Here is a 15,834-nt window from a genome sequence, read left to right as displayed (position 1 = left end):
GATTGTTTATATTTATTGGTGGATTTATGAGATTCGTTGATTATTAGGATTGGTGGATTTTTGGGATTGGCCGAAAAAATGTGCACCAGGAATGCGTTATGGGAGAAGAAGTACTGGTACATAGGGCTTCTTGGAAAAGGTATGTGGATAGAACCAATAGAAATAGAAATATTGGAAAGTCCCATTGACGGGTCTGTGAGAATGACGCTTGGGGAAAATTGCGTCTCATCATCGCGCATTTGATTGCCAAATGTGTCAGTCAAAACTAGAGAAAAAAGCTAGTAGTTCTCTTTTTATGGCTGTTTTGCCCCATTGGTTCCCGGCCGATGTGCCGGCCACTGTCTACGGTACGCTTTGTTCCCGGTGTGATTACAACCCACGATGTCTTGTTATTGAAATCACCGAATCGATCTTAAGAATCTATAGGTAATGCATCTCGAATAGTGATAATGTTGTAATGATATGAACATAACGACGATACGTCGTGACGTTGCTCACTCGCGATTTCTCCCGCGGAATGTTTACGGTATTTCAACCAGTGATATACGATGGTTTCCCATCATTTTTGGTTTGATGTGCTCTCCTATTTCTCCGTAGTTTGTTTCAGTGCTCTCAACTGTGCGTAATTGTTCCGTCAACTTCGCACCCCATTCAAGCTCTATCGAAGTGGGTGCAGTCGGTACCAACATAACTAGCGTACCTGCATTCTTTCTTATATCCGCATACGTACACGTTTTAATTTACTACAGAATACATTAAGCCGACCGATAGAAGCTGAACTTTTTTTGACAATTTTGGCAATCGTTTGACCAAAATGCGTGGATGCGTTACGTTTTGGCGCGACAACGATTCGACTTTGAGACAATTCGGCATGAGGACGTTTTGGCGCTAGACGTTTCGGGATGGGGATGATTCGGCATTGGGACAGTTAGACGCTAAGGTTTTATGTCGTTGATTCCCAACGCAACCATAACGTTAATTTTGGTATCACCAATAAGGCCAATTGACCTAAAAAGCGGAGCAGAAGTAGCATATTATTCCCTCGCTCGCTTCGCTCGACTTTATTCCCTTGTTACATAATGTACTATATTTCAAAGTATGTCATAAAATACATTCGTTCAGGACTGAAATTTGAAAACAAACACCCACAAAATGTGACTTCCGACTTCCCGTCATCCGTAGCTAGACCTGCAAGAACTTTCCCAGGGACCGAACCTTGTCTAACCGACTTTGCGAGTCTAACTCTTTCTAATTCCGTTGTCGTGTCGTGGTTCACATTCATTAGGTATACCGACCGACGATATTCCTTATTTTTTTTTTTTTTTCAACTTAAATTTTCGGTCAGCACTCAGGTATAATTATGACAACGTTGAATAAAAGCATTCAGTTCAAGTTTTCATTCCATAACACAGCGTTTAGCGTCAAACCACCCAGCGCTAAAAGGTCGTGGCGCCAAAAAGTCCTGTCAAGAAAGAGTTTGCGCGCCAAAAAACGCCCTGATTTTCATGTATGCATCTACTCACCCGTTTGTGATCGAATCATAACCGAGAGGAGGGCAAGACAGCAGCATGTTAGGAACTGCTTGTGCCACATGACTGCACAAACACCACTTTCTCTGCTTATCCCCAACCCTGAGCATGGGTAGTGACCGTCATAGTAATCTGAAACAGAAGAGAAGACTTTTTCTCATTCGTTTGTATATTATCTCTTACGTGTACGTAAAAAAAAGGATTCATCCTATTTTCTTATCCTGTATTTTGTAGATCCGCCAACATTGAAAATTTTCGTGCGATGATTTAATTTTTTTATTTTATTTTCATATGGTATTGACACTCACTGAGAGGAAAAATAGTAGAGAATATGTCTCTTTTGATCGCAGTATGGGAACACAATGGATTAAATGATATTTTAGACCGTTTTTTTTTTCTTTTTTCCGGAAGGATAATTCAAATGTGAAACTGAAGTTTATTCGATTGTTATTTACAATCAATGTTTGAGAAAATAGGTAATTTTTCTGAATATCCGAAATATTATTTTAGTTTCTACAAGAGCAAACTTAATAACGTTTTTTTTTTGTTTTTTTTTTTTTTTTTTAATTTGATTCTTAGTAGTAGTGACGATTTCAGAATTTCATGCTAAAGAAATTCCGAGAGGAAGTTACAGACGCATAAGAAGTAGAAGTAAATTCCAGATCATCCAAATTTTTCCAAGTTCTCAAAATCGATAGTGACGCCACGGGGCTTCTAGATAACCCAAATGAATGCTTCTTTTAAACGAAACTATTTGAAATATTACCCAGCAGTGGATAGTGCTAAAGCAACGCGCAAAACTAACGTTCGAGGCCGCCACAGGAGGAAAAATTTTCGTTTACGAAATTTTTCAAACTCACCGTCAAGCACTAGCTCAGGTTCGATGCAACCTGAACCTGGATAGCTCGTTGCTTCGCTTGCGTGCATCCTTGTTCGGGTACCACGAAAAAAAAAAAATTACTTTTTCATTCGTCAGGTAACATTGTTTGACCTCGAAGAAGTTTGGCGTTTCAGTGCCTGGCGGCTCAAACTATAAATTCGAAATCTCGTAACGCATGTTCGGTTTCATATCTATTTTGCAGGCCTTTCCTGGTTGTCCTGACGCTGAGTTCGTCATAATGGAAGCCAGCACCAGGTTCTCTTGGCTGCGGTGTCTGCATCTCGATTCTCTTACACATGGCTTTGCCGACGTTTCGCGTCTTGAATCGCTCGTACGGATGTAAAGCCTCGTCGAGTACGTCGTTCTCCTCGTACACATGCATTCGAACCATTAACGTTTCACTCTGACTTATCACTTTTGCGGCGATTCGCCTGTGGTCCAACACGACCCAGGAATCGTCTCGAGCATCGTGCACCGCAATCACGGAATCTCCCTGCCAGCCTGTCTTGGTCATAGAGGCGGCCAAGTCCCCGATGTAAGAGCGGTTTCGCGTGAATTCGCCCATGTTGCTTTGGGAGAATTTGATTTTCCGAGACTGGATGAGCTTGCGTAAATCGGCTACAGGTATATCGTGTTCTCGCATACTGCTGTGATATTCACTATATAAATTTACCTCACTTATTATATGTGTTTTATTAATTATACCCCGAATCATTTTGCAAATAGCGTACACGTTTCGCGTCGTAACGAGTACTTTATGTTTAATGTTTGAGGCGTACGTATTCTCACGTCTGTTGGCAGTCGCTTAAACCTTGCATCGAACCTGAGCTAGTGCTTGAAAGTGAGTTTGTAAAAATTTGAAATACATTATATTGAAATGTTATTTTGTATGATGAAAACTAATTCGATAAAACACGGCGGAAAGTTCACAAATATATTTCACAAGATATTCCAAAAAAGCTTTTAAGAATCGTTCAAAAATTATTTATGGGAAGATATCAGAATGAAATAATTTACAAAATACTTCATTAAAATGTTTAAAACATATTTGTTTTACTTTTCAAAAAAATATTTTGATGAAACTTTTTTCAAAACGTATCTTAATATATTCCATTGAAACGTTTTAGAATTCTTATCGCATTCGAAGCAACGAGCTATCCAGCTTCAGTGATTATTTCTATCATAAAACCGTATCCCGAGCCACCGAAAATAAGTAGTAATTTTTCCGCGGATTCTATTACAATTAGCTATACTTTCGCTCCAAGTGTATATTAGAACCCGAAGCCTCGGAGATATGAAGGAAACACGTGATTGAGTTATTCTCATAAATTTCGACAGGAAGTTAAATGAGGATCTTGCTGTCGTTCCAATCTGGCAGCAACAGTTTCGAAGTAGCAGGCGCAAAAGCAAGGCTGGGTACCCAAGTGGGTTCAGTCGTTTGCAACGATATTTTATTGAATTCTCTTACTCAGCCTGACGGAGCGGAGGATGAAGGCGGTGGGCATCGCTGTATGCTTGCGCGGAGTTTTCATTCGTGTGCTTATTGAGCCCAGGAGGCAAATGTTGACTTTACAAAAGTGCCTGAGAATCACAGGTACCAACGAGGGAAATGAGCATTGAAGGAAAAGGAAACGAAATTACTCAGTCTGTTAAGCACGATGCCAGAGTTTTGGGGGAGGAAATTTCAAGTACCTTTCCATAACCGTCGCTAACTTTCCAATTATATGGGTCTTTCCTTTGTCACATTTTCGAGTCCTTTATCACCGCCTTGGCTTTGCAGACATAACTGTCTGTTTTTTCTCTACCTTTGCCTGAACTCCGAATCCGTTACAAGTTTCCCATCCTTGTTACTTACTAGGAAACCCTTATCCAGATCACACGCACTTTGCGAGTTGTTAAAACTATCTCAAATTATTCTCGCGTTGCAATATCAATCAATGCAACTAATCTAACCCATCGATAACCATGCATCATAGTCTGTATCACATTCCACCATTTGTGTTGTATACAATTGTTGAATAAGGTAATTAAGGGGGTTACCCTACTGTGACGAGCGTCGAAACAGGTTGTAACGGTATAAGAACGTAAAGCCATTCAAATTTAAGGGCCTTGAGCAAATGTCAAACGCCGCAAAGCGTTTGAGAATCGACAAAAGCACTCGGTTCTAGAGGTCGACATCGGATCACCTGCCCGGTAGAGGAGTAACATCGAGCTCTCTACGGGAAGACGCCGAGGCGACAGGTTCGCCGAAAATTCCTCGTACGACAAAACTTTCATTTTTTTATCCAAACACGTGCAATGTGATCTGATTCATCCGTATATTAAAAGACGTAAAAAAGCAGACTCATATATCTCTTGGCCTTCAAATTCAAATCAATCAACGAGACCGAATCCACATGGCCATTATAATCAATAACTGGTGACGATCAATTATTGATTCCTTCGCAAATTCACCAGCAACTGTTACATCTCTGGAACAATCGAGCCACCCACTTCACCTGGAACATCCGAGCTAAGGTAACAAATGAATGAATAATAGGTGCCCATGCCACATTCATTCATTCCTTGTTCTAGTATACTCACATGGTTAAATTTTGTCATAATGCGTTGTATAAAATCATCCTTATGCTGTAATTTAGAATCATTTACATAAAATCGAGTCATTTCACAATTTAGCGTCACTCTCAACAGCTAGAAGTCCCCTTTGCCATTTTCAAATTTATGTATTATGCGTATTTTAATTGGAGTGCGAGAGTGCGTGAATGATTTATTTTCATAATTTTGATTAATCCACACTTTCCACTAATTTTCCCATTTACCTTCTCTCAGATTGATCCTGAATAAACGAAATGTTCTTCCGTGAACATGTTTTTTACTAAATTACGTGCTTTATTCGTTGAATATTCTCAGCCTCCGTAGATATATTTCATTGCTTAGTAGTCGAATAAGATTTGTGGCGTGAAAGGTCGTAGGCCATAAATAACGTCACAAGGTCAATTTTCTAATTATAGGAAAAACTACTCATGCCATATATTAATGACTTTTTGATATCAACTAATTAACACGTTAAGGTGTATCCTCGAAAATATTTCACTGAAGAAGCTAGTGCTCAAACTTTGAACGCGTTCTTCTCAAAACTATATTTTTCAAAATATTGTACATGGTACCTCGAGCTGTAATCGATGAATTGACTTGGAATTAGGTTTGCTTTATAAAAAGAATAGTATTTCTCGGGTCACGAACGATTTTGTCGTTTTCAATTTGTTCAATAGTTATGAATGATAATAATGCAACGTTTTCGGGAATCGATGACGCTGAAGAAACTTCGAAAAATTTTCCGAAATGGGGACGCAAAGTGGGTATTTTCACGTCGAGCGATTAATTTTGCAATATGAATTGCAGGCGAGCGCGTGCACGTGTCGAAGATGAATATTGCAAATATGCAAAACGGAAAAGACTTTGCCTTCATGGTACACGCGGTGCGTTAAATAAAAAAAGTGTGTTTTTCATTTTTTTTTTATTTTTATAGCAATACCAATACTTGGTCGTGAAGTGCAATTTTAAATACTCCGATACTTTATGCTTGTATTGCCACAAACATGATTACTTTACGTACGGAACGCAGGCAAAGAAAGACAAGTCAACCATAGTATTATTATTACACAGAAAAGATTCGTCACCGGAAATCTGATACGATGTAGTTAATGAGCATATTTTTTGTGACAGTCCACCGATACTTGTGATATTACGTACATCGATCGACCACGCACGAAAGCCATCGCAAACCACGAAGAGACATATCTTTATTGGATTATATTTTTTCCACGAAAAATTCCTAGACAGACTCTTCAACATGTACATGAGTTGATATCAAAATAAAAGAAAAAATAAATAAATAAAAAATTGACGGTATTGAAATTGACCAAAAGCGGCCGGTGTGGAATTCTACTATAGAACAATTTTCGCAGTCAATTCAAAATTTCAACGTCGGATAGTGTTAAATTCACGATAAGCAGCATAGATTGACTTCAAATAGTGTTGCATTAACAGCAAAAAGTATTCTATTGATGTCCCTACCGCGTTTGTTTATAGTATTGAGTTAGCCTTCCGTATTTAAAGACTTGACCGAACACATATCTTACGAAATTTATTGAGTTGGCTACAATTTTCTGAAGAATATAAGCTGCGTCTCAAAATAAGGCAATTCAGTTCACTGAAACGAAAATCATTTGCACCGTATTTGACTCAATTGGTGATTTTTTAAAAAGTGCAATGGAAAACGATCTAAATAATCTACTATTCATTTTCAGAATATGTTTTTTAACCAATAGCGAAGAGAAAACATAATTGGTTGGTACGATTGACATCAAAGAATAATCTATGTTCGTATAATGCCCCGCAGTGTATTATATTAACAGATTTTAGGCCTATCGAAACCGAGCGGTAGAACTAAGTTCTTCTGAAAATAATCATAGTACACGGAAAAAAAAATTCAGCTCGTGGAACTAAATATTAGATAGTTACTTGTAAACAGTTCGTCGAACTAAACGTTCTGTTATTGGAAGAGCACTGCATGGTTCGTATAACTGACTGTTAGTCAGCTGTCATAGCTGTACGTTGTTCAGCTCTCTCAGCTAAACAGCTTCGTTCGAAGAGCTAGACCAGAATTTTTCGGCTCCGCTCACAGCGCTTATTATTAAATAGTACAATTATATTGCTATTAGTATTATTTTTCATCATTATTATCATTATTTATTCAGTGTCATTTACATATTTGAATGGACTATTTAAACAATTATCTATCAACTGTATTTAAATCATACTCATGAAATTTGAAGGTTATGAAATATGTCAACGCACCAGAGCACAGCGCAACTTACAGCTCTTAGAGCAAAACCATTCAGCTGTGAGAGCTGAACAACTTGCAGCTATCAGAGCTGACTAATATATAGTTGCTGTAACTACAAGATAGACCGTAGAGTGCGTATAGTTACTGGAGCTGTAGAATACAGCTCGCCGAACAGAATTTTTTTTTCCGTGTACTAGTTAAAATTTATATTTCTCACATCGTAAGTGATATGGTTGAATTATTTCTATAAATTTGTAGACCGAATTTTTGACCTTCGATTCTTACCTAAATAGAAAGTGAATTAATAAATAAATTTGAGAAACGAGTTAATCGAAGATTTTCACCCAATTCAGAAATCAATCATCTACATATTTTAATGCTTCAGGTCCAGTGATTTTTAGCAGTATAATTCATACTATTCAATAAAAGAATTAGCACGAAAATATAATTTTTCATCAGGGTGTCAGAAAATTTGGTCTTCACGAGATTGAGAATTATGAATCCCACGTACCGTTGGGAGAAAGGGTTAGGTTTTAAAGGTGAAGCCGAGGTGAAGAGAAGATCCCTTTATAGGGCTTATAGGCCAGGAATGAGTTGCTAAACGGTTTCTTACGTGCTTTGCCGTGCTTCCTACGAGACGTATATGAAATTATACGTTACACGGTAAAGCGTCTAATTTTCTGTAATCACTATCAATCTCCGATTTGGGTATTTAATTACGGTTTAATTAAAACCTCGGCAATAAGGTCGAGCAACCCATGGCAAAGTTTGCGAACTTTATCTGCAAGGTAAGCGAGGTGCTGGTTCGCGATACTTCTACGTTAGCGAAGCACCTGCTGAGTCTGGAGTAAAACGGTTTAATTATGTTTTCCGTATATACGCTTTGCCGGACTCACCTTTGCCACTTTCATTGCATCCACGCTCCACCCCTGCTCTTAATTTTATCCAACTTTTTTTTTCATAATACAGGAAAGTACGCACTGGTATGGCGCTATTACACCCGTCAATAATTTTTATCTGGGAGCCTCTTTGGAATACTGATATCTTGCAATATCGTAGCAATAAAATTAAACGATGTGCATTGACCCCTCCGCAATATTATTATCTCACAACACACTTCAGTAAATTACAATTAGTTTCTATCAGATTCTGCGCTTCCCCATGAACGCGGCAGCACGTTGAACTTTTAGAAGCTCCAATTTTCCTGTAACTTTAGCCCATGCGGTGCGTTTCAGATATACTACATAACACTTCAGCAGTTTCACATGAAAGGAAAAAAAAATACCTTACGGTCTGCCGATTCGAATGCATTTTGGCACACATGGACAAAGGTGATTATCTTTAAATGAGAAACAGGCCTGGCCAACAGTGAGATTCTCCTTCTTGCTGCAACCGTAAGAGCATTCTAGGTAACAATTTCATGTGGCAGCTATACTGCAACTACATGACCGAACCCTTATAGATATGTGGTAGCCTTGTGGACACTTCATGGTTTTATCTCGGTAAGTACTTGACAAGGGGACCAACATATGTGGCATCTAGATAGTAACAGGCTATGCAAGCTTGATGATGTTGTCTTGGTTCTAATATCGCTGCTAGCTTGCGATAGCAGCTAGTACCACAGTATCAGTGACCATGCCAGCACAACGCTACGCTTAATTGCTGTTGGGTAAATGCCACGTCAATACTCTAAGAATCCCGGGATCATTCTACCGCCAAGAAACCCCGAATACTCTGTGTAGTACGTCTGATTAGCAACTATCTTGAAGTTAAATACGTTGGTTGTCATTGTCGACTACACACCAAGGAAAAGCCGCTTAACGACTACAGGGTGATAACATCAGTTAACCATCTCAATTCTAAGTATTGTAATGTTCACGGGTTTTATGGACACCGTGTTCTTGAAAATACCGGACCGGTGGATGTCTTTGTCCGGTATGAAATTAGAAAATTTTTATTACTCTCTGAAAAGGAAAAGGAACTGTGTTTTAAGGGAAGTACGCGTTATTAGTAACGTGTATCTGTCAAGTCCCGGTCTTGGTCTATCTGTTCCAGTTAACGTAGGATTATTTAATCTGTTGCAAGAAGATGCAAATTCGGGCGTTCAGTTAGTCGTCCGTGGTTTTTTAGACTTGGGCGATGATGTCACTGTGCGGAAACAAATTCTGACGATCCGTGCCGTTACTGTGCTAACACAAATTATAGATTCAGGCTAACAATGAAATACCATCATCGTATTCCTTTCGCTATCTGTTTGATTTTATGTACTGCTTTGCAGACACGGGATCCACTCCGTTGCCTCATCACAGATTCTGGTTGTTACACCGTCATTGCTCCCTGAATAACCTAAGCTGTGCAGACGCTGGGCATTATTCCGTCGCTGTTCTCTGGCTATTGTTTGATTCTAAAGCAATTTATGCAACTCATTAGTTAATAAAGACGCAAGTGTAGTTTTAACAAATTTTAATCAAACGAAAACTTATCTGATAATTTACAAAAGCATTGGCAACCAAGGTGCACATGCGAGAACAATGGTCGTATAATCTAATAAACTAATTCTAGGCAAATTAAATAATGCGTGATTCTGTGGTTACGTTCGTGAATTTCGTTTACGAGTTTAATTTATGATTTTATTCGTTAAACACTTTATCAAGTTTTTCTTAACTCGCTTTCTTTTCTGTTTGTTTGTTTCTTTGTTTGTTCGTTACAAATTCTGCTATCTATTTTAAACTAACTTCTAGATGAGTTAGAGACTTGAAACTTCAAAAATAGCTCAGAACTGGAGGGCAATGCAGTATTAAATTAAGTTCGATAAGAATTTTGCAACGATTTTGAACTATAAAAATATATATGTATTTTAACGGTTAGCTGGTCGACATGCGCGACATGAGGACGATACGACGACCACCGCCGTAGACCGAAGGTAGCCGAAGACCGATGGACACGACAATAGCCGACGGATACCGAAGTTAGTCGAAGACGTTAGAAGAAGACGACCGGCGACAAACGGAAATGGCAGGCGTGATCAGTGACGCACATTGTCAGAAGAGTCGCTGATAAGCACGGTCTTACATACAGGTCTGGAAACTCTGGTGGTGGAGGTATGTCCTCTTATTGAAGCATCGGCCGTTTCGTCAAGTGACCACGAGTGTCGCTGCGATTGAGGGATTCAGGCTGTGCGAGAGAGATGGAAACAGATTGTTGACCGTCCGAGCTGTTTCCGTCTCTCTCACACAGCCTGAATCCCTCTATTGCAGCGACACTCGTGGTCACTAGGCGAAACGATCAGTGCTTCAATAAGAGGACACCCCCACCACTGAGATTTTGACCGAGTTTCCAGACCTGTATGTAAGACCGTGCCGATAAGCGTTCGAAGCAGCGAACTAAAATTTGCCACATATCTCTGTTATAATCTCATCAACATATTTGTTGGTATAAAACGAAAAACTTGGTGGGGGGGGGGGGGGGTAAGAAATAGAGTAAGGAGTGTAGCGAGTAGCTGTTGTTGAGAAAACTCACAGAGCAGTTCAAATCATTTGCATAGCAATAACATTATTACAAACTTAGGTGAACTATTCATGCATCAATTCTACTGGTCAACGGTAGTTTCGTTGCCCTTGATATTTGAGTGATCTGTAAAAGATTTGATGTCAACGACCATAGGAGTATGCGTTGTTTTTCGACACTGGCTCTAGTTTTTTGTTTTATCGACAGTTTCGTATATGATTAAGAAAATGAATTTTCAGGTGAAAAAGACTATTTTCTGCCTTTTTTTTCATATATAAAGTAAGAAAAAAAAAAAAAAAACTATCAATAGCTGTAGTTAGACTTACTTTATTCAAACCAAAGTGAACAAAATATAAAAAATATTCTAATTTCAGTAGTGCATTTCAAATAGAATATCACAGCCAGATATAAGCTCTCAACATTGATTTTTTTTATTTTCCATTTAAATAACACGTAAAAACAACGAAAAGATTTGGAATTTTTTTTTCCTCAACGACTTGACTTATCAACTGTCTAAATACATATTCTTATAGAAAATTCCACGCACTAGAAAAAAAAAATGCTAATTAAACTTTCCAAACTCTAACCAGTGAAGAGATATTCGCCCATAAACATTAAGTCATCTCGAATACAGTACTACAATAACATAAAAAACTAGACCCAATCTAATATAATCATGATTATGCTCGGAAATTCTACGTTCTCAAACATCAGAATTCACAGATAAAATCAGGGCAACAAAAAGAAGTTTTTATTTTGTAGAGTTGTATTGCTTGCATCCAACGTTCTTTGTTTTAAATTTCATTATTCTATACTTCTTAGTCCGCTTTAACCTTTGGTCTACACTTGGGACATTAATGGGACCTGGGACCCGACGGCACTTTAAAAGTCATGCTCCTGCAAAAGGAATCTTTCGCGCCTTACTGGCTTCATTTTTAAGTGAATATTTACTAAATGTAGATATCGCACTTGCGTTTGCATATTCTTACTCATGAAATACTGATGATTCAATTTCACTACTAAACTTATAAAAACAAATGCTCTGAATTAGCTTTACAAGGAATAGAACTTTCAGATCATAAATGACTCATGGCACACATAAAAGTAGCGATGGAAAATGGTATAGACCAGAGGGTTAAAGGCGTGGTAAATGGTAAAAAAAAAAAATTCATATAATTCGCAATTTCCCCAATTTCTATCTATTATTCGACAAGAAAGCCGCTATGCTTTGTCGTCACTGTGATTTTTCAATGCTTAATTCGAAAACGGCCTTTGCCCATAGGTTCTATTTATTTTTATGACGAATAAAACTGCTAAGTTCGGTCCTAGGCTCGTGACGAGATCTACGACGTATAAAAGATAATGAGTCAGGCAAGCATTGTACCATGCATCTGCTAATCAGCTTGTCCGAGGCACTCGTATTCATACTGGTGTCCTGCGGTAGGGTTGACGTTCGAACGACGAAAGGATTAGGATCGGTGTTTTGCTCATACGTCGGTGTGACCTTACAATATTGAATTATTTATTGATTAATACCGATATTATTCGATTAATGTCAGACGAGATATTGAACAATTCAATGACACCTACGTCAGATTACTTACCAACTAATAATCAGTGTGATAAGTTACCGATAGTTTACAATGTGACTATTTTCTCTGGTCTAGTAAACTGTTGACTGGGTCCACCGTCTCGATCGTGATAATTCACGCAGGCTTACCCGGTCTTAATTGAAACTTCCTCACCGATCGGTGATGAGACACACGTACTTGTTCGTACTTCAAAGATTTTTTGACTAACTCGAAGAGTAAAAAAATTAAAAATAAAAAAAATTAAAAAATCGATGGAGGATGAGATGAGGAGAAAGAAAAGATAATTGACGTGATTGCTTCTGTTCCGATTACGACAACGCACCTTGACCATTGGGTTTCTAAAACTCTGCTGTTTTGTTTTTTTTCTAAGGTTAACTACATCCACACTCAAACGTGTGTAACTGATTAGTACGATATGTGAGCGTTCGTTTCCGTGTAGTTTTTGTATGAAAACGCGGTTTGATTGCAGCACGATTCAAACTCCTCTCTTCTGTTCTTTCATATATGTATATCGGATCGTTGTACATATGGGAAAGTCCACCAATAATTATCAACAAATGAACAGGATATAAAAAAACCGACTTGTCTGAAATTCTTACCTGTTGTAGCATGTACTAAGATTGAAAAGTTCACCAAGTTTGGACTTTCTAGGGCTAACCGTTAGCGAGAAATATCACATTTAAGTTTATTACTCCGACTCAATTGAGGTTTAAACGCGAATTATTTTCGTATCGCTATCGGCAAAAGAAAAAAAATTTTGAAAAAATAGCTATCCTATATAAAAAATTGCTACTTTTTCGAATATATTATTTATTTTTGGATAACTTTTCGAAGTCAATCTCAAAACACGTTTTTTGAGAAAAACCCACTTTTCATCATACGCTACCAAAATGTATCTTACTTCTGAGTTTTTTATGAGAAAGCTGAGAATTTTTCAGTAAGGCACTTGAATTTTCACTAACGGATGGTCATACGATCCCACGTGAGCTACGTTCAATTAATAAAAGTCTCTTACTAATATTCTCTTCTTAGAATATTTTTGCTTCTCTGAATTGTTGACCACCACTGAATTGTTGATATATTTAGCGGCAGTTCATGAGGCAACTGCATCATCATTCCTCAGATTTCTGTTTATTAGTATACTGCGAGAAAACGACGAAATTTATCAGGCTCAATGACTGTCTCATCTAACAAGGAACATCCGCGTCGTGTCCGGCTCCGATTTTGATGAAACTTGGTAGGAATGTTAAGTACGCTAAAATAAAGGATGCGTATTTTTTTATATCGGCTGAAATTAATTTTAAGGGTGTGAACTACCCCCCTGAAATGCTATTTTTGACAACTCCTAATATATTGCGCAATAGAGCCCAATGTACAGATTGCAGGGAAACTTGATTTCCAGGGTTTGTGACATTTCTGTTTCCAAATCTGAAGTCCAAATTCAAAAGTTCAAAATGGCGGATCGTACATGGCTGACATCAATAACGACAAATCGATCAATTTTCACCGAAAGTCGGTGGAAGCTGTCTTCGAGGTCACTGATCATGGATTTGACCACGAACATTCTAAATTCGAAGCGACGAATTCAAAACGGCGGTAGAACATCATCACAATATCTGCCATCTCTACGAAAATTGGTATCCATATTTGTTTCTGGAGTACTTCAGAACCCATCCATTTCTGTTTCAATGACGGGATGAAACGATAGCAGGAGTATCTCCTGTATCTCCTGATGTTGGATTCGCCATTTTGGACTTCCGATTTAGAAAGAGCAACGTCACAAACCCCTAGAAATCAAGTTTCCCTGCAATTTGTACAATAGGCCCTATTATACAATATATTAAGAATTGTCAAAAATAGCATTTCAGGGGGGTAGTTCACCCCCTTAAAATTAATTTCAGCCGACATAAAAAAATACATATCTCTTATTTTAGCGTACTTAACATTCCTAACAAGTTTCATCAAAATCGGAGGCGGACACTTCTCGGATGGTCCTTGTAAGATTTGACAGAGGCTCCTCAAATGTAAAAAAGAAAAAAAAAAAAATACAAATGACTAATTTTCATACGGGACTTCAGAAAAATATTCAGCTAAAAGTCATATTTTTACATATACTTAGTACTCACAACTCTTGTCATCTCATCAGACTTCTGATTTTTCGTACATAGTTGACAGAGCACGTGGCGAAAGTATTCGCAAATTATCAGAAGTGCACTCAATCATGTGGGTATGATAAATCAATAAAGAAGGGGCCGCGCGCCGTTCTTTCGTGTGTACTTTCGGAGGTAATTTTCGCTCGTTGTACTTCACTCAGGGTTCGAACATTTAACACAGTATATTTTTTTTGCTGGTAATTGTGTATGTACCATATGTCAGGAATTGACTTCATCATGTTAAATTTCCACGTGATGGGCCACCTTTGTTGACTTCTGACGATGTTTTCTCTTCCACTTGCAGAGTACCAAAATATTCTTCAAGCCTTTGAATAAAAAACCATCGACGATTTTTTCGAAAATCACCCCGGTTCCTAAATCGCACGCCTGAAAAGGTCGTATCGTGTGTGCTTGAGGAACTGAAATTTTACAGGCGAGTTCATTGGATAGGAAGAAGACAAATCACCGATGCAATGGGTTCGTTCTGATTTGCTTGGTTCATTTGAAGAAAAAACGTGAAATTTCTTTTTAAAACTTTTCTTGTATTACGTTTCACGGTGTTACGTCCGGTGTAGCGCCACGTCTACTACTCCCCCTTGCTAACTCTCTCACATTTCTTATATTAACTCCATAGTTTTTATCTTGTCCTATTATCTTCATCCAGATTCACGCTACTCGGCATCACCGTTACTCAGCTAATTTCATTCCCCTCCCTCTGTATGCTCACACCTTTCCTGGACCCATACACTTTATGTCTAAACTCACTCATATTCTAACACTCAACAACCTCACATTATAGACTCCCTTACCTACCTTTCGAACTGCACACGTTTCTACTGTTCCATCAAGTATCACACAATAAACGTATAATTAACGTATAAACCCACCTATACTTTTTCAACTCTCATCCTAACCTCCGGTTGTTTTAGAACGCAAAAGCGAAACCAAACCAATCTATTCCTTACCGCTCCGGCATGGATAACCTTCACGAACGTAACAGCACCTCGAAAAAAAAAAAAAAAATTAACATGTAAGGTGACCGGTAGAAAAAAGAGTCGCCTTAAAATTTTTACATTTTTTTTCTATTAGTTGCCAGCTGAAAGAATCGTGTATGTGAGAATTTGCGTGCCTTTGCGTTCAGAGGCTTGAGATGTTTCTTCTCCAGCATTTATCCGCCATCCCCACCACAAGCCGCGACTAGCGATCGTCTGACGCTTGTCTTTTCCAGCCTAGCGTTCTGATGCCGAGAACAATTGAATATTTCTTGGATCGAAACTTACGTACACGATTGTTATACAAATAGGGATTGCTGCAGCATTGGTAT

The 15,834-nt window shown here is 38.3% G+C and overlaps 1 protein-coding gene across 1 annotated transcript in view; it reads right to left on the bottom strand.

The window, feature by feature from the left end:
• LOC124299299 (uncharacterized) overlaps positions 1-15,834 on the bottom strand; it is a 491,045-nt gene that overhangs the window by 100,990 nt on the left and 374,221 nt on the right. The window contains exon 3 of the mRNA XM_046752435.1: positions 1,524-1,661. Within this exon, the coding sequence (XP_046608391.1) occupies positions 1,524-1,593 (70 nt within the window). The 5' untranslated portion in view covers positions 1,594-1,661. The remainder of the gene's footprint in view (positions 1-1,523; positions 1,662-15,834) is intronic.

This window comes from Neodiprion virginianus, chromosome 2 (assembly GCF_021901495.1).
Source record: "Neodiprion virginianus isolate iyNeoVirg1 chromosome 2, iyNeoVirg1.1, whole genome shotgun sequence".
Taxonomy (NCBI): domain Eukaryota; kingdom Metazoa; phylum Arthropoda; class Insecta; order Hymenoptera; family Diprionidae; genus Neodiprion; species Neodiprion virginianus.
This window is presented reverse-complemented; position numbering and strand designations above follow the sequence as displayed.